Below are 19,515 nucleotides of genomic sequence, written 5' to 3' on the forward strand. Positions count from 1 at the left end.
TGGGACAACCTTGGATCTGGACTGGAGGCGACGGAGGTTGAACAGTTTCCCGTTTGTCCTGTAAATTAGCTCCACTCCAGTGGGGAGCTTACTGAGGGTGAGATGGAGCTGACGAAAACATAAGCTTTTCCACGCTAATATCACTGTTAAACACCCTATTAAATATTAAACATTGTTGGAATAGGTGTAATGGGGGTCTTAACAGCACATTGACTGCTAAACAACCGTTCTGGCCCTGAAAAACTAATTTAATATATTTGTGGAATGTCAAATTTCTCCATTATAATAAAAATTACTAGATTTAAAAACAATTTTTTTTAAAGTTTGTTCATGATATTTCAGCTTCACTTTAACCCCATGTGTATGTACAAATCTTCATTTTGCTCTAACATTTTTAAAAAGTGCAGATAATCAGTGCTTTTCATTTCCTGGTTTGCAGTCTGAGAGAATTGTTCAATATGATTAGCTGCTTAGATAGCTGGATGATGTCACTGCTGCTCTACGCTAGGAATCTCCTATTGACAGTGCTACAATCAAATATGTGTCGAGGAAGCTAAAGTTCTCGCCACAGACATCACGAGATCTATGTGGGCAGCTTTCTTCACGGTCACTGGCTGTCGTATCGCACTGACCGAACTGGATTGGACACGCAACTGTGAAATGTCTGTGATGTTTTGTTACATTAAGGCACTATATAAATACAAGTAGCAGTTATTGCAAATTATTGCAAGTAGTTGATAACTATAAAAATTATGTTTTCAACATCAGGGAGTTTCTGTGAAGTTGAACTGCAGATCTGATGGTTCATACTCACTTTAGTCTAGGACAATTCAATCCCAATGCGGTTATGGAAGCATCAGTAATGTTTCCGCATCCAGAGACACACAGGAACTGGAGTTTGTGGCAGCCTCTGCAAACACTTACTAATCCTTCATCTGTGATTTGCTATGAAGGCAAACAAAATTACAGGTCGTTAACTCCTATAGAACACCAGGTCAGCTACAAATCAAATAAAAATCTATTCCGCTCCTGGCAATTTAACAGAATCAATAAGCACAATTTGTGGATAACTTCCTGAAAGCCATTAGAGTATCGACTTTCAGTGCTGAAAGATGTGCCTTAAGGAAGGGGTCCCTCTCAAAAGCCAGGCTATCAAATGAAAACTAGTCAGTTCTAGGTTGAAGATTTGAGCTGATAGTTGATCAAAACGGTTCCCCTTGACTGCAGTCTTGGCACAGCACCCGACAAATTACTGCTGAGTAAGAGGTGGGAGATGCATAAAAATACTTGACCAATGTTGTATGAACACTGTATCTTTGGTCCACATTAGAAGTTGTCACTGCTCATTTGCCCATCCTTCTTTGGTTGTGGTCCAAAGAAAGGAGACCAAGTTAAGACCCACAAAGGTTAATGCAGCGGCAATTGCAAGGCCATTAGACTATGGCAACAACTTCCATGATGACCATATTCAGAATCTGGACATTCTTACACTCAAAGTGTAAAACATCCTGATGAAAGGATCATGCATGGAATCTCAGAGAAGAATCGTACTCATCCTTCTTGGTTTAACCGATTTGTACTCCAGATCTTGAGTTGGAGCTGCAGCAGTGACAGTCTCCCTGGCTAATTATTTGAGTTCAACTATCACAGAAGAATGATAGCAAAATACTGCAGATGCTGGAAATTCGAAATAACAACAGAAAATGCTGGAAAAACTCAGCAGGCCAGGCAACATCCGTGGAGAGAAATTAGAGTCAACGAGGTTTTGACCCGAAACGTTGACTCTAATTTCTCTCCACAGATGTTGCCTGGCCTGCTGAGTTTTTCCAGCATTTTCTGTTATCACAGAAGAATAACTGGTATCCTTGGAGGTTGCAATGCTAATGGCAGCACATGAAGTGAGGAGTTCATAGAGCTGTTTTGATGTAATACACAAGTACAGGAGGCTGTGGTCTAGGATTCTGGAGCATTAATTAAAATTGCTGACAAGTTCACTCACACAAGAGGGCAGGTAAGTTTGACCAGAATAACCTACCAAAAGGCATTCAAGGCACACTCATGTCCAGGCAAGTGCCCTGCAGCATTTTGTACAATGTTTAGATGGTTTAGGCAAAGTCATTATTATTCACACTAGGCAATAACTTTTATACACTGATGAAAAATACCAAAAGTTGATTAGACATGCGGCAGCAGTGGAGAGGGAGGAGGTTGTCAAATAAAACAGATGCTTATGTTAAATAGTCAAACAAGAGTTACTAAAAAAGCATCAAGGGAACATGGGGGCTGCTTTAGGGGAAAACAAACTGGTGTTCTTGTGCCTCAGGCATTGTAAGGGAGCCAAGGGGCTTACATGGTGATCATTATTCCCAGTCTTGGAACTTGCCCTTTCTGGCAAACCAACTGGTAAATCGGGATGCCAAATGAAGAACACAAATGTTCTAGATTACTAATTACCCATATAAATACAAAATGAGATTCTAATAGAATCAAACTGCAATTACAATGAAGTGGAATTTAGTCATTCAGAACAAAGCTGCAAGACGTCACAATGTTAGTTTGTCATTTCATTACAAAAGAGAGGAAAATCTTTAGTCAATTCACCCCAACCACTCTTGCACATTCCATTGACTGGATCAGAAGGAGTACTGGTCAAAACATTCACAAACAGTTTACCTCATTCTCTGCCAGGGAATTGAGAGTAATGCAGGTGCAGCCAAAGAGGAAAAGGCAAGAACCACACATAACCTCCCTTACGTTTTTTGGAAAATTTGAGTGCGCAACTCTGTCACTTTGTTTATCGCTCCTCTCTCTCTTGCTCTTGCCCATGCCCCAACTCCCAAAACTAATGTTGCTTAGATATTGTTCTACATTAAATCAATGGTAATCACAGGTAACAAATCCATACATTTTTGATACCCAAAAATCAAGGGAATTGGGGATCGGGTGGGAAGGTGGAGTTGAGGTCGAAGATCAGCCATGATCTTATTGAATGGTGGAGCAGGCTCGAAGGGCCGTATGGCCGACTCCTGCTCCTAATTCTTATGTTCTTAATAAAAGTGGAAGTTATGAGCAAATGTAATATCTGGGTGTCCAGCATCTTCTACATTATATCACTGAGATGTTCCTACTAATTAGAATCTCGGCAGTAAATCTGTCAAATGAAAACACCAGAACTAAATCAAGTTTATATTCAGAGAGAAAGTAGAATTTAACTAAAATCTAAAGTAAGCCAATAAATACTTACTGAACACGCCTGCAAATTAAGTGTCACTAGTTCTGGACAGTGGACCTGAATGTGTTTCAATGAGTCGTCATCCAGCTGTTGGGAAAACCAGAACGATACTTACTCTCTGAAACCAGGCAAGACAGCAAGAGCAAACAGGACAATGCTGGTTGTCATTTTCTTTAGGTACACTAGAGGCATCTTTTCAACCTGAGGTACTCATTTGTAAAAATATTACTGCAATATTCTATTAAATTGATTCAAAACATTTCATTTACAAAAATACACATTCTCCAAAGGAGACAGTATTTATAAAATTTAGACTGGTATGGAAAAAAAATCCTTCAACCATTAAGAAATTATATGGCAACATAAATGATCAGTATAAGAAAATATTTACTGGTTAAAAACTAAGACTAGCAGAAGCTATGATCAATCATCATTATGTAAATTATAGCTAGCTTGAACCCATTTACACTTTAAAATTGATTCCATCTTGAATTTCAACAGATTCCACTCCAGACCAAAGTTTGTAGTATAAATCCTTGACCGTGCACGTGCCTGGTTTGATGTCTTTTATATAGCTAGCCCAATAAGTCTTTTCTAAACAAGAACAGGGTATGCTTGTGTGTGTTGAGGCAGAGCGGGGGAACTGGTTGTCCATGGACATGCTTAGGGCAAGTGATTGGCGCTGTACGAGATCCTGCAACAAATATTACAAATTTCTGCATGGTATCTTATTAAATATCACAATTTGTACAACAGGTCCCAGAGTGGTGAAAAACAAAACGATTTCCTAGCTGATACAAGCAGTATCAATCACTTGTCAAATGCGTGTTTAATTCAATTTCCAAGATGTGAAATCTTAGTTGCAGAACTCCTACCAATTACTTTGAGCATATTAATACCAACACCATTATCTGCATGGCACATCATTTCCTAATAAAGGAACATCAGAAATATACATTCATTGTGGCATTAACAAATGAAACAAATACAAAGAATATTAGTTTACTTATTATAGATAGTGTTCCACATTTTGAGCAAAGTTCACCTCCATCTACAAATCAATACCTACAATCCAATCAGGGTAAAAAAGCCATCGAGACACTGTCACAGTACGCTTGGCACCATGGAAGGGCCATGACAGTTATGTGGTCTTACCGACCACCCCAATACTCAAGATTACTGAATGTAGATCTCATTCTGAAAATAGGCTTCAGTCCTTTTGAGGAGGCAGTAGTATGGAGACCAGGTTGATATGAAGAAGTTAAATACATATGAAAGGGAAGCTCCAAATTTTGATAGGTTAAATAAAGAAGCAAGGAATAGATAAGGGAGGTTTGTATCTGGAGGCTGGATAACAATGAACAAAGATGATCATATTGACAGTATGTAATCTTATATTAAGTTCCAATATATACAAATAATGAATACCAATGCAGTACAGAAAACAATGGAGGGATTCTGTGTCATTTAATGTTGAGGCTAGCTCAGAATACACCAACACCAAAGCATTCATCATCTTGATTAGGTCTGTTAGAGTACGGTGTCCGGTTTTGGTCTCCTCACATGATGGGTGATATTGAGGCTTTGGAAAGGGTGCAGGAGGGCCACAAGATTAATTCCCAGCATAAATCATCTTAGTTACCCAGGTAGGTTCAAAGAGTTAAGTCTCTATACTAGAGAAGCATAGACTTAGGGGTGATTTGTTCAAAGTTTATAAAATAATGAAGGGACTAGATTGTGTTTGTGTAGACCAATTGTTTCACTGAATAGGTTAAGGAGGACCAGGGCTCAGTCTTACTAGTTATGCAAGGGTAAAACTAGGGTTAGATGTTAGCAGGTTTCAGAGAAAAGTGGATTGGTGGAACAGGTTCCAAGCTTGTCAATTCACTGAATTCCATCAAGCGAGAGCTGGACCTGTTCTGGCTGGGGCGGAGACCACCTTGTACAAGAGGTATGTGTCTTGTAATGTTAATCAGGGTTAGGGTGGTACCCTGGATTAGTTCTGATCGCCTAAGTTGGTCGGAGAGTAATAGAAACAGAAAAATAGGAGCAGGAGTAGGCCATTCGGCCCTTCGAGCCTGCTCCGCCATTCAATATGATCATGGCTGATCCTCTATCTCAATACCATATTCCCGCTCTCTCCCATTCCCCTTGATGCCTTTTGTGTCTAGAAATCTATCTATCTCCTTCTTAAATAATATTCAGTGACTTGGCCTCCATAGCCTTCTGTGGTAGAGAATTTCACAGGTGCACCACCCTCAGTGAAGAAATTTCTCATCTCAGTCCTAAATGTCCTACCTCGTATCCTGAGACTGTGACCCCTCGTTTTAGACTCCCCAGCCAGGGGAAACATCCTCCCTGCATCCAGTCTGTCTAGCCCGGTCAGAAATGTATACGTTTCAATGAGATCCCCTCTCATTTTTCTAAACTCTAGTGAATACAGGCCTAGTCCACCCGATCTCTCCTCGTACGACAGTCCTGCCACCCCAGGAATCAGTCTGGTGAACCTTTGCTGCACTCCCTCTATGGCAAGTATATCCTTTCTTAGGTAAGGAGACCAAAACTGCACACAGTACTCCAGGTGTGGTCTCATCAAGGCCCTTTAATTTGCCATATTTCTCCACCCACCACCGCCCCCCCGCCCCCCAAAATTGGCCTGGGTTTATATCTGTTTTATCACCTCTCCCAGGAGTTTACACAGGGCTCTGGGTGGGGTGGGGAATGTGTATATTATATTTTATATACATATACATCACAACTGTGTGGGACAGGCTAGATGGACCAGTCCATTATTTTTTACATGTTGGTATGTGCTGTAACATTGACAGGAATGCTTTGTAAATGCATGTTAATGGCTTAATGGAGTTGCCCTCCAGACTGTTTTACCATAAATTTAATGCATATTCACCCAAGCTGTGGACATTACCCAAGTAGAATAAGCTGAAATTCATCCCAGTATTTCCAGACCATTTTTACAGTGTAGGTTATTCTATGGCCATTTTAGGTAGATACTATTTTGTAATAAGTTTACCATATTTCTTGCACACAAACAAATAGCTGCCTAGATAGGTTCTATCTAGGTAGAACGCGATGGCTCCATGAACATTGAAACAGTAATCTTTGAAGGAAGAAGCATGCAATGATAAATAACATTTCTGCACCTTAATTCCCTTGAGTCAAATGAAACTTGGAGGCAATTTTATGCCTTTGGGCTTGATCTACATGTCAAATCAACTTGGAAGATTTACTATCACAGCACATAGCTTATTCTCTGTGGAAGACAAAGTGAGTCTTAAATATAAGCCACTTAAGATCACAACTAGTTCAAATATGGCTACCATCTGCTGTGCAAACAAGATTCAAATCCCAGGTAACCACAGTTTGTTGCTCAAATGCTTCACTCACCAACTGAATTGGTGAGTAAACGGAGCGGGCGATTCTGTGAGTAAACAGAGCGGGCGATTCTGTGAGTAAACAGAGCGGGCGATTCTGTGAGTAAACAGAGCGGGCGATTCTGTGAGTAAACAGAGCGGGAGATTCTGTGAGTAAACAGAGCGGGAGATTCTGTGAGTATAAAGAGCGGGAGATTCTGTGAGTATAAAGAGCGGGAGATTCTGTGAGTAAACGGAGCGGGAGATTCTGTGAGTAAACGGAGCGGGAGATTCTGTGAGTAAACGGAGCGGGAGATTCTGTGAGTAAACAGGGCGGGAGATTCTGTGAGTAAACGGAGCGGGAGATTCTGTGAGTAAACAGGGCGGGAGATTCTGTGAGTAAACAGAGCGGGAGGTTCTGTGAGTAAACAGAGCGGGAGATTCTGCGAATAAACAGAGCAGGAGATTCTGCGAGTAAACAGAGCGGGAGATTCTGCGAGTAAACAGAGCGGGAGATTCTGCGAGTAAACAGAGCGGGAGATTCTGCGAGTATAAAGAGCGGGAGATTTTTTTTTCTTCAATTTTAAGTTTATTTCTTTTAAGGTAATCATAGTTAAAGTAGTTCGGGAGAGCGAGAATCCAAGAGTTTAAATTTGAGGTAAGAATTTTATTAAAAGTATGGCAGGGGACCTCAGTCCCGTGCGTCGCACGGCCTGCAGCATGTGGGAATTCCTAGACGCTTCTTGCAGTCAGGATGACCACATGTGCAGTAAGTGCCAACGGTTTGGCCAACTTGAGATTTGGTTTTCGGGAGCTCGAGCGTCAGCTGGAGGCACTGCGGTGTATCCGCGAGGCTGAGAGTTACGTGGATAGCATGTTTTTAGACGTGATCACCCCGCAGCTTAAGAAAGTGCAGTCAGAGAGGGAATGGGAGACCACCAGTCAGAAGGGGGACAGGCAGGTAGTCAGGAAAGCCCCAGAGTGCATCTCACTCAACAACCGTTTTTCTGTGTTGGAAAGCGGTGAAAGTGACGGTTCCTCTGGGGAGTCCAGCCAGAGCCAAGTTCATGGCACTGTGGGTGGCTCAGCTGCACAAGGGGGGAGGCGTAAGAGTGGAAGGGCAATAGTGGTAGGAGACTCAATGGTGAGGGGTGCAGGCAGGCGTTTCTGCGGCCGCAGACGTGACTCCAGGATGGTATGTTGCCTCCCTGGTGCCAGGGTCAAGGATGTCACTGAACGGCTGCAGGGCATTCTGAAGGGGGAGGGCGAACAGTCAGAGGTCGTGATTCACATTGGTACCAACGACATAGGTAGAAAGAGGGATGAGGTCCTGCAACAAGAATTTAGGGAGCTAGGTGGCAGATTAAAAAGCAGGACCTCAAAGGTTGTAATCTCTGGATTACTCCCGGTGCCACGTGCTAGTGAGTATAGCAATAGGAGGATAGAGCAGATGAATGCGTGGCTAAAGAGTTGGTGCAGGGGAGAGGGCTTTAGTTTCCTGGATCACTGGGTCTGTTTCTGGGGAAGGTGGGACCTGTACAAGTCGGACGGGTTGCACCTGAACCAGAACGGGACCAACATCCTTGCGGGGAGGTTTGCTGGTGCTGTTGCGGGGGGGGGTTTAAACCAACTGGGTAGGGGGATGGGATACGGAGTGGAGCTATAGTAGGGGTGATGCACAGCCAAATATAGAGGAAAAAACAAGTCAGTCTGGAAGGCAGAGCAAATATGTAACAGCACAAGGGAGTATGGCAAGGCTGGATGGCATTTATTTTAATGCAAGGAGTCTTACGAGTAAGGCAGATGAATTGAAGGTGGTGATGAACACATGGGAGTATGATATTGTTGCTATCACAGAGAGATGGCTGAGGGAGGGGCAGGACTGGCAGTTCAATATTCCGGGGTATAGAATCTTCAGGCGAGACAGAGGGGGGTGTAAAAGGAGGGGGTGTCGCAATATTAATCAAGGAGTCAATTACTGCAGTAAGGAGGGATGATATCTTAGCAGGTTCCTCTAATGAGGCCATATGGGTAGAACTTAAAAACAAAAAGGGGGCAAACACTTTGCTGAGAGTGTACTATAGGCCCCAAACAGTCAGGGGGAGATAGAGGAACAGATATGTAGGCAAATCTCAGAGAAGTGTAGAAATAATAGGGTAATAATAGTAGGGGATTTCAACTTCCCCAATATTAACTGGGATAGTCAGAGTGTGAAAGGCTTAGAGGGTGCGGAATTCTTAAAGTGCATCCAGGAGAGCTTTTTGAGCCAGCATGTAGAAAGTCCTACAAGAGAGGGGGCGGTACTGGACCTAATTCTAGGGAATGTAGCCGGGCAAGTGGTAGATGTGTCAGTAGGAGAGCATTTTGGTGACAGTGACTATAATTCGGTGAGATTTAAGGTAGTCATGGAAAAGGACAAAGATGAACCGGAAATAAAGGTTCTAAATTGGGGGAAGGCTGATTTTAATATGATAAAGCAGGATCTGGCCAAAGTGGACTGGGATCAGCTACTTGTAGGAAAATCCACATCAGAGCAGTGGGAGTCATTCAGAAAGGAAAGAGAGTACAGCGCCAACATGTTCCCGTAAAGGTCAAGGGTGGGACCAACAAGTCCAGGGAACCCTGGATGTCAAGGGATATACAAGAATGGATTAGGAAAAAAAGGGAGGCTTTTGGCAGATACAAAGGACTAAAAACAGTGGAAGCCCTAGAGGAGTATAGAAAGTGCAGGGGGTACTTAAAAAAGAAATTAGGAGAGCAAAAAGGGGGCATGAAAAAACACTGGCAGGCAAAAATAAAGGAAAATCCCATCGTGTTTTCTAAGTATATTAAGGGCAAGAGGATAACCAAGGAAAGAGTAGGGCCCATTAGGGACCAAAGTTGCAATCTGTGTGCCGGAAGATGTGGGTGAGGTTTTAAATGAATATCTTGCATCTGTGTTCACTATGGAGAAGGACGATGTAGGCATAGAAATCAGGCAGGGGGATTGTGATATACTTGAACAAATTAGTATTGAGAGGGAGGAGGTACTAACGGTTTTAGCGGGCTTAAAAGTGGATAAATCCCCAGGCCCAGACGAGATGTATCCCAGGCTGCTGTGTGAGGCAAGGGAGGAGATTGCAGGGGCTCTGACACAAATTTTCAGCACCTCTCTGGCCATAGGGGAGGTACCAGAGGACAGCTAACGTAGTACCATTATTCAAAAAGGGTAGTAGGGATAAACCAGGGAATTACAGGCCAGTGAGCCTAACATCAGTGGTAGGGAAATTATTGGAAAAAATTCTGAGGGACAGAATTAGTATCCACTTGGAGAGGCAAGGATAGTCAGCATGGCTTTGTCAGGGGGAGATCATGTCTAACCAATTTGATTGAATTTTGAGAGGGGGTGACTAGGTGTGTGGATGAGGGTAGTGCAGTTGATGTAGTCTACATGGACTTCAGTAAGACTTTTGACAAAGTCCCGCATGGGAGACTGGTCAAGAAGGAAAGAGCCCATGGGATCCAGGGCAATTTGGCACATTGGATCCAAAATTGGCTTAGTGGCAGGAAGTAGAGGGTGATGGTCGAAGGTTGTTTTTGTGACTGGAAGCCCGTGTCCAGTGGTGTACCGCAGGGATCGGTGCTGGGTCCCTTGCTGTTTGTGGTCTACATTAATGATTTGGATGTGAATGTAAAAGGTATGATCAGTAAGTTCATAGATGACACGAAAATTGGTGGAGTGGTAAATAGCGAGGAGGGAAGCCTCAGGCTACAGGACAATACAGACAGGTTGGTCAGATGGGCAGAACAGTGGCAAATGGAATTTAACCCTGAAAAGTGTGAGGTGATGCATTTTGGGAGGACTAACAAGGCAAGGGAATACACAATGAATGGCAGAACCCTAGGAAGGACAGAGAAACCTTGGTGTGCATGTACATAGGTCCCTGAAGGCAGCAGGACAGGTAGATAAGGTGGTTAAGAAGGCATATGGGATACTTGCCTTCATTAGCCGAGGCATAGAATATAAGAGCAGGGAGGTTATGATGGAGCTGTATAAAACACTAGTTAGGCCACAGCTGGAATACTGTGTGCAGTTCTGGTCGCCACACTATAGGAAGGATGTGATTGCATTGGAGAGGGTGCAGAGGAGATTCACCAGGATGTTACCTGGGCTGGAGCGTTTCAGCAATGAAGAGAGACTGGACAGGCTGGGGTTGTTTTCCTTAGAGCAGAGAAGGCTGAGGGGGGATCTGGTTGAGGTGTACAAAATTATGAGGGGCATAGATAGGATAGATAGAAAGGAACTTTTCCCCTTAGCAGAGGGGTCAATAACCAGGGGGCATAGTTTCAAGATAAGGGGCAGGAGGTTTAGAGGGGATTTGAGGAAAAACTTTTTCACCCAGAGGGTGGTTGGAATCAGAAACTCACTGCCTGAAAGAAGCATTTAGATGAGCACCTGAAACGCCATAGCATACAAGGCTACAGACCAAGTGCTGGAAAATGGGATTAGAATAGATAGGGCTTGATGGCTGGCGCAGACACGATGGGCCGAAGGGCGTCTTTCTGTGCCATATAACTATGAATTTTCTATCATTGGCAGGTTATAAGCTGTAATAGCTTCCCCTCAATAATGACCCTTGATTCAATAAATAATGCAGATAGGTCAGGAAAGCTGGAGTATCTCAAACCAAGGAATTGCAATCATTATGCTGGCACCAATGACAAATAGCTTCAGCTTAGCACTAGAAGCTTTTCTGATGCACACTTAAGTGAGGAAACATTGCATTCTTGGACAAATTCTTTTGAGAACCATGCTGTTAAATGGAGGCTCCAAGCAGCACTGAGCCACATCTGATCCTCTATCTGAGACAAGTGGTCCTGTTGATAATGCATCATGATGGATTTACAGATACTCGGAGCAGCCAGGGAGTTTGATGAAGTCCGAAGCACATTGTTACTGTTGACAGCTGAACACAGGGTTTCAGTATTGACAACAGTGAGCTGCAGGACGTTTCAAGTTATCCACGAACGGTGGTGGCCAGGGAGTTAGACAGAACAGCAATAGCCCTGCAGTCACTGGTAGTGATCGAGCGGCCGCGTTGGGCATCATCGGTGTATACGTGGAAGCTTACACTGAAGTAGTAGGATGGACAGGAACAACCAAGGAAGCAAGCCCTGGGCACATCAGAAGGGATACTGGTGGCATAGGATAAAAAACATTTGAGGATATATAGTGATTGTACAGGAACAGGTTGGAGTAGGTAAGTTTCCATTTGTAGTTTACTTACTCAAACTTAAATCCTAAAAACTCAGTACTTTCTAATGTTAAAATAGATCTCTAAACAGTCTATTCCTGGCTACTAACTTGCTGGTGTACCAAACTGATCTATAGTAGTATTACATTTTTATGCCCTGTAAAAGCAGAAACTTCTGCACTCCTTGGGTCAAAACTTCCCTGGTAGGCGTACAGCTGTCTCATGAAATCCCCTGAAAGTATCCATCACCCAGTCAAACAAAATGAAGTCCCTCTTGTCTTAGAAATGTTGGAAATGAGCCCTCAATTCTAGCAATTCTGACAATATTGAGAGAAGTACGGACACCGACTGCCGCTGGGGTGCAGGGTAGCACTTTGTTTCTGGACCCCTACTGCCACCCTGTCTAACCATTTTGAATTAGGGTGATTACCTTGCCCATTCCCCACCCCCCCTCCCCCCAACAGCTGAAATCAGTGTCAGTACCGCTCTACATATTGTCAGAAATTGTCAAAAATTGCCAGAAAAGCAGGACAAATCTAAACCTATCACCCAAGTCTCAATCATCAGCAAAGTGATGGAAGAAGTAGTCAACAGTGCCATCAAGCGGCACTTACTCACCAATAACCTGCTAACCGAAGCTCAGTTTGGGCTCTGCCAGGACCACACGGCTCCCGACGTCATTACAGTCATGTTCCAAACATGGTCATAAGAGCTGAATTCCAGATGTGAGGAGAGAGTGACTGCCCTCGATATCGTGGCAGCATTAGACAGAATGTAGAACCAAGGAACCCTAATAAAACTGAAATCAATGGGGATCAGGAGGAAAACTCTCCAGTGCTTGGAGTCATACCTAGCATAAAAGGAAGATGGTTGTAGTTGTGGGAGGCCAATCATTTCAGCCCCAGGACATCGCTGCAGGAGTTTCTCAGGGCAGTGTCCTAGGCCCAACTTTCTTCAGCAATAACGTTCCCTCCATCATAAAGGTCAGAAATGGGGATGTTCGCTGATGATTGCAGTGTTCAGTTACATTCGCAACTCCTCAGATAATGAAACCGTCCGTGCCCGCATGCAGCAGGGTTGGGCTGAAGAGTGGCAGGTAACATTCGTGCCACACAAGTGCCAGGTCATGACCATCTCCAATAAGAGGGAGCCTAACCACCTCCCCATGACATACAATGGCATTATCAACGTCAACATCCTGGGGGGTCACCATTGACCACAAACTCAATTGGACCAGCCACATAAATGCTTTGGCTACTAGACCAGGTCAGAGGTTGTGTATTTTGTGGCAGGTGGCTCACCTCTTGGCTGCCCAAAGCCTCTCCACCACCTACAAGGCACAAATCAGGAGTATGATCGAATACTCTCCACTTGCTTGGATGGGTGCAGCTGCAACAACACTCAAGAAGCTCAACAGCATCCAGGACAAAGAATCCCGCTGGATTCCACCACCGGTGCACTGTGGACGATCTACAGGACCGTCACCAAGGCTTCTTCGGCAGCACCTCCCAAACCTGCAACCTCCACTAGAAGGATAGGGGTAGCAGGTGCCTGGGTACACCATCACCTCCAAGTTACGCACCATTCCGACTTGGAAATATATCGCAGTTCCTTCATCATCGCTGGGTCAAAATCCTAGAATTCCCGACCTAACAGCATTGTGGGAGTACCTTCACCACACGGACTGCAGTGGATCAAGGTGCCAGAGTTTCACCTTCTCTAGGGCAACTAGGGCAATAAATGTCAGCCTTGCCCACATCCCAAGAATGAATAAAATATTAACTCATCTAAAAGTCTACCTTCCTTCAAAGACTGATGTCTAGTTGTGTAATTTCCACAACAGCTCTCTGTTGCATCAGAAAAGCAATTTTTTTCTTAAAAAAAAATTAATTCCTGGGATGTGGGCGTTGCTGGCAAGGCCAGAATTTATTGCCCATCCCGAATTGCCCTGGAGAGGGTATCTAGTAATTTGACCTGCAGAACCATCAGAAAAAGAGTCAAATCCTCAGCTAGACACACCTATAAAGCAGAACTCCCTGAGCTGCACTCTAGCCACATCCCTAGGTTATTGGCAGCATATCTTTACAATAAATTAGCAGTCTTTTACAACTTAGTTGTCTCTTACAATGTCTACATCAGAAAAAGGGTTAAGGTCACTGAGAACTACACAAGAACAACAGTAGCCCAACAGTTCAGTAGGGCCCAGCCCTCAGCTTAATTGAGTCCTGGCATACAGCTATGTTTTCCCAGTTATCTAAACTTTTTGGGATTTATTTGTCTATGACTATCTGTGCTCTACCCTGTACAGATGATTGCCCCATATAGTATTTATTTCATACAGGAACACTAGCAAGGATTGCACAACAGCTGGGGTGCAGATGGCCTCTATGGTCATTGTAATGTAATGCAGTATACCTGGTAAAGCTGATTGGGAACAAAAGTAAATCTACTTAAATTCTCCCATATATTCCGAGTGCCTACCCACATTTATGCTGGCAGACAGAAACCTAGTGAAGTAGTATTCCAGGAAGGCCCAGCTAGGAGAATGGCTCATTGGAATGTAGAGATTGAAATGTTGTAGAGATATCAGACAAATGAGATTTTCCCCATAGTTTTATCTCCAAAGGTTCAGTTTAATTGACTTGCCTTCGTCAACTTGCAATGAGACAATAGTCAAGTAACCTCTGTTGGGACAGGCATGGTTTTGTCAACCACAACTGGCAGTGCCAGAATGCTTGCCCACATACATTTGGCTGCCATGCCATGAGACTGTGAGAGGCCTACCATGAGAAGCTGAACCTTGTGTGGCTGAAGAGATAGAGTAGAAGCTTTCCTTCAGAATATTTGAAAGGCAGATCAGTGATGGTTAACTTGTTCCTCTGCTTGTTGGTAGTTACCAGCAGCCAAGATTAATTTCTGGGGCTCCAATTGGAGTGTAATCTCAACCTCTAGCTTGGAGTTAACCAGTATAAATATGATATTCAACAGTGGGCGGACTTCAGTGATGTTATCAGCAGTCACAAAGAGTACTTTAGTTGGGCAGTCCGAGAGATTGCATCAATCATGATGCTTCAATGACCTTAGTGACTGCACTGATGTGGATCAGCATAGAAGTACAGAAGCTTGAGGTGGAGGTTGCATGACCCCCTTCTCCTCCCTCGAGGAAATTCAAACAGATTTGAACAATTTTATTCCAGCATTATTAAATGTCTCTGAAGGGTCTGATTCAAACCTGGAGAAATCTGATCGGTATTGGTCACTGGGTGGGACTTAAAACAATTTGAAACAGAGCATCAGCACTGACCAAAGTTGATAATGAGTTCACCAGAACAATCAACGTAGAACATGAAAACAAGAAAATGCACGCTGGAAGCAGGCACTATTTTTCAACTTTGCAAGTCAATGATACCTTGGTTTCGAACCGTTCACAAACTTTGTGAAAACAAACAATAACAGGGCACAAATTAAAATGAAAGAATTTGACAAAATCACAGGAGAAAAGAAACTGAGGCAAACACTGAAAATTATATCAATACATAGGCAGAGGATAGGGGAAAGTACGTGACTATTCTGGGCCCTGTTTGGCCCAGATTATTAAAATCGACAGTGCCTCGTTCATGCCTTTCACTGTATGGCAGTGTATTATTTGTATGTGGTGTTTGAATGGATGAGGAAGAATGTGCTTTACTTTAAAAATTGGCAAATTAAAATTACCAACCTGTGTGCACCCTCTCAAAAACATGGCCTTCAGACCACTACATCCTCCCACTAGAGCCTCTATCCCATCCTTGGTCACCTGGTCACACCAGGAAATGTTTAAATGCTCAAGGTTTCGATTACCCTCACTGAAAGGCAAAAAAAAAATGCAGTTCAGTAAAGGTATAATTTAATTCATAAATTTAAAAAAATCGATAGAAACCTCAAACTTTACTGGACTAGGATAGTAATCCATACAAGATTTGTCTTAAAATACAATTTTTTTAGTCCGTATTGTGAAGTTGGCAATACTTTAAGCAATCAACCCTTTTGAAGACTCTAGAAACATTCCAGCATCATCAGAATACACTGTTGTGATATTACCCAAGTCGTGGTATGGCAAAAATAGGAATTTGTCTCATTGGTTTTATATGCTGCAAAATATTTAGGGTAAATCCGCATTAAAATGCATCCACCAACTTCACCTCCAGGATATCTATACAAAATTTGTCAGCAAAGTTAATCAGCGGCTGGCCATGACTGGCTGCAATACAACTAGCCCCGGTCGCGGTTTAGTTTAATTAACAGCATTTTGTTCATTTCAGTCACCTGTTAATGGAGTTCACCAAATGGTTACCTCGTCAACTAATTCAATATAATTTTTCTGTTTCGTATCCATGTCTGACTGCCCAAAATACAGCCCATAGTCGGCTTCGATGGGAAACTACACAAGACTATTTTACATGAACCCATCATGGTGAAATGTAGCACATTAAAACCAATCTGGCTGAAAAGTGTGAACACCAATGAGAAACACAACTTGTAGATCATCATCCCACTATTTACTAAGATGTTAGTCTGCTCAAATTCTTATTATTCAAATAGGTGCTTCTATATTAAAGGAATCCAATGTATAAATATCTGATCTTAGTCATTAATCAATTTCGATTCCACGTGCCATTACAAACAGAAGTTGGTTTGGATACAGCTCCAAGTGCAGTGTGTATTTATGTACCAGAGACAGTGTTTCATCAAGAGAAAGAATTAGACTTATCTCTTAACAGTCAAACTAGGTAGTATGCAATATGGATTGCCGATTGTACTTTATGGTATTATGCTCAAGTTCATGCTTCTGTGTCTTATTTTATTTGTAAATAAAGTCAGAACAGTAATTCAGCCTGTATAATGCAGTGATATTGTCAACCAAATCGACAGAACAGGTCGTGGGCGTGACTTTCCTACATATTTTCCAGTAAACAATTCACCACAATCAAGATTGTTAGGCTGGGGTTGTGCTAATTCAGTGTGCCAGAGAATAAAGGATACGGTTTGCTAATGGAAACTTGTTGAGACAGAAAAGGTTCAAACTGCAAAAGAGGGCACAAACCATTGAATATTTTTAAGTCAATTCCCATGGCCTGGGGAAACGGTGGAATTTGGCAAGGATGATGGACTATGACATTTTGCAAGTTTTAGCTTGTGAACAATGTCAAGGAGGAAATTGAGCTTTGAGGTAATAACACAGTGTATTAGGGTTTTGGCAGCATTAGAGTTGTGATGGGGAGGGGGGGGGGGGGTGTCAAATACATTTGAGATCACTACACAAAAGAGACCAGAGCAATTCTTCGTCTCCCAGATTTTCAAGACAAATCAAATCTGAAGACAGGTTAAATTCATTTCATATACAAAACTTAGGAAGTATTAAATCACTCCCTGTTTATAGCATTCAGACTAAAATTCAATTTATGATTACATACAATTTACAGCAGAGAAACAAGCCATTTGGTCCAACTGGTCTATGCTGGGCTTATGCTCCACACAAGGTACTCCCACCCTACTTCATTCACCCCATCAGCATATCATTCTATTCCCTTCTCCCTCACATACTTATCTAGCTTCCCCTTAAAGGCATTTATGCTAATCGCCTCAACTACTCCATGTGGTAGTGAGTTCCACATTCTCGCCACTCTCTGGGTAAAGATGTTTCTCCTGAATTCCCTATTGGATTTATTAGTGACTATCGTATATTGATGACCCCTAGTCTTGGACTCTCCCACAAGTGGCGATTAATTAATTAACTTCACATAACTTCATAAAGGCCTTCAGTAAATTCAAATCAATTTTAATCTTCATACATTGGCGAGTTGTTTTTGAATCAGTTTACTGGCCAAGAATAATTATATAAACATTTTAATGCTGGTGTCTTTTCTCATCAGTTAATAGTAATCACGTCCGTTCTGACAAAAGGTCATCGACCTGAAAGGTTAACTCGGTTTCTCTCTCCACAGATGCTGCCTGACCTGCTGAGTATTTACAGCATTTTCCGTTTTTATTTTGCTTTTGTAATCACATGACCACTGTGATTGTTGTGTTTTATTGATGGGACTCCGGGTCAATACCAGTAAAAGTAGAGAAAGCAAGGACAGAGACTCAGCAAGTTGTACATTCATATAGTGATGGCAGCTGGATCCCTGCCAGCCTCAGGCTCTGCTTTAATACACTTGGGCAGTGGTCTCTCTGTTTTTACCACTGCCCCTATTGCCCTTATTCTACCTCCGATAATAACTTTCCCCCAGTGTGAGCTCCCCCCCCCGCCCCCGTACGAGCTTCTCCACTTCCTCCCTGGCAGCACTCACTTCTTCCCAAGGCTTCCACTGGCTTTTTCTGTGCCACGGTCTGCCTGAGAGGAAGCCAATCTCTGCCTGACAGATGAGACACGTGATGGCACAAAGTTTATATGCAGCCTATGCAGCAGAGGCACAGTATATACAGGAACAATTTACTTTACCAAAGTTGTGTCATAAAATAAATACCTGATAACATATGGAATTCATTCCACTCATTAGTTTTACACAACCCATTAATCATAATCATAATAATCAACTTTATTGTCATTGTTAGTGCACAAGTGCAGTACAACGAAATGTAGGCTTGCGGCTCCCGAGAGTGTACATTTAGATTAAGACATTTAAACATTCAACATTCATTTGGCTTGTAATACATTAACATAAACATAATAAAGTGCATTGGCAGATGTGCAGGCTTTAGAGTTTATTTGTGGAGTTCAGTAGGATGACAGCCCTGGGAAAGAAGCTGTTCCTAAATCTGGTCGTTCGGGTGCGAATGCATCTGTAGCGTCTCCCAGATGGCAGGAGGGCGAACAGACTGTGGCTGGGGTGGGTAGGATCTTTGATGATGGTCCGTGACCTCCGTAAACAGCGTTTCTGGTATATGTGCTCTATGGTGTAATGCCTACAGTCCTCAGTTAACTGGTCCCAACCACTCATGAAATCATTCGGTATTCAACACCATTAAGTATCTTCTAGGGTGGATCTAAATACCAGTCGTCTCTTCTTTCGCTCCACTTATCATTAAAACCCAGCCCTTTCCCTCTTTCGTATTTCCCAGTACCCATTGTTCAGTCTTCTTGGATTTACATCCCAGTGCCATTTGAGCTACCCAAAAAAAAACTTGCCTCTTCCTGTTAGATTATCTACAGTAGTTTTTGTCTTCAGTCTTTAAAAGGTCATCCAAATTTAAGGGGAGGAGCACACTAGTAGATTGTTCTTTTAAGATTAAGTTATGACACACAATGGGCCAGATTGTGCTGGAGCAGCATATCTCGCGGCGAGCCCCATTAGTTAAACTTGATCGTGCATGTTTAGCTTTTAAAATTTTTTGCCCATAAAGTTGCTGGAAGTGTGAGCTGATAATGGTGCAATGGGGGCAACAGGGCTTCTGGGACCTTGGTGAACAACAGAACAAACAGTTGTTCTCCTTAACCAATGAGATTAAAGGATTGAGAAATAAATAGAGGAAGGACTGAGAAGGAGCGTGAATTAGAGTGTGTATAAAGATGAATAAAGAGAGGGAAAGGAAGACTGGATTGAGAGAGAGGAAAAAAGAGACAAAAAGGAAAAAAAAAAAAATTGGTCATTTTTAAAACCTCCTAAAACAATTCACAACCTGAAGGAGTGAGACT

At 42.7% G+C, this 19,515-nt stretch overlaps 1 protein-coding gene across 7 annotated transcripts in view; it reads right to left on the reverse strand.

Annotated features, from left to right (window-relative positions):
* fbxl2 (F-box and leucine-rich repeat protein 2) overlaps positions 1 to 19,515 on the reverse strand; it is a 321,753-nt gene that overhangs the window by 97,644 nt on the left and 204,594 nt on the right. For all 7 annotated transcript variants that reach the window (XR_015079120.1, XR_015079121.1, XM_085993892.1 and 4 more), the window contains exons 8-10: positions 15,556 to 15,682; positions 3,245 to 3,319; positions 815 to 945 (exon numbers count right to left, since the gene is read on the reverse strand). Coding sequence is in view for 5 of the 7 variants with exons in the window: in XM_085993892.1 (XP_085850018.1) it covers positions 815 to 945; positions 3,245 to 3,319; positions 15,556 to 15,682 (333 nt within the window). In the remaining 2 variants the exon portion in view is untranslated. The remainder of the gene's footprint in view (positions 1 to 814; positions 946 to 3,244; positions 3,320 to 15,555; positions 15,683 to 19,515) is intronic.

The sequence above is a fragment of the Somniosus microcephalus genome, chromosome 7 (assembly GCF_052327205.1).
Source record: "Somniosus microcephalus isolate GS21.2 chromosome 7, FLI_Smic_1.0, whole genome shotgun sequence".
NCBI classification, from domain to species: domain Eukaryota; kingdom Metazoa; phylum Chordata; class Chondrichthyes; order Squaliformes; family Somniosidae; genus Somniosus; species Somniosus microcephalus.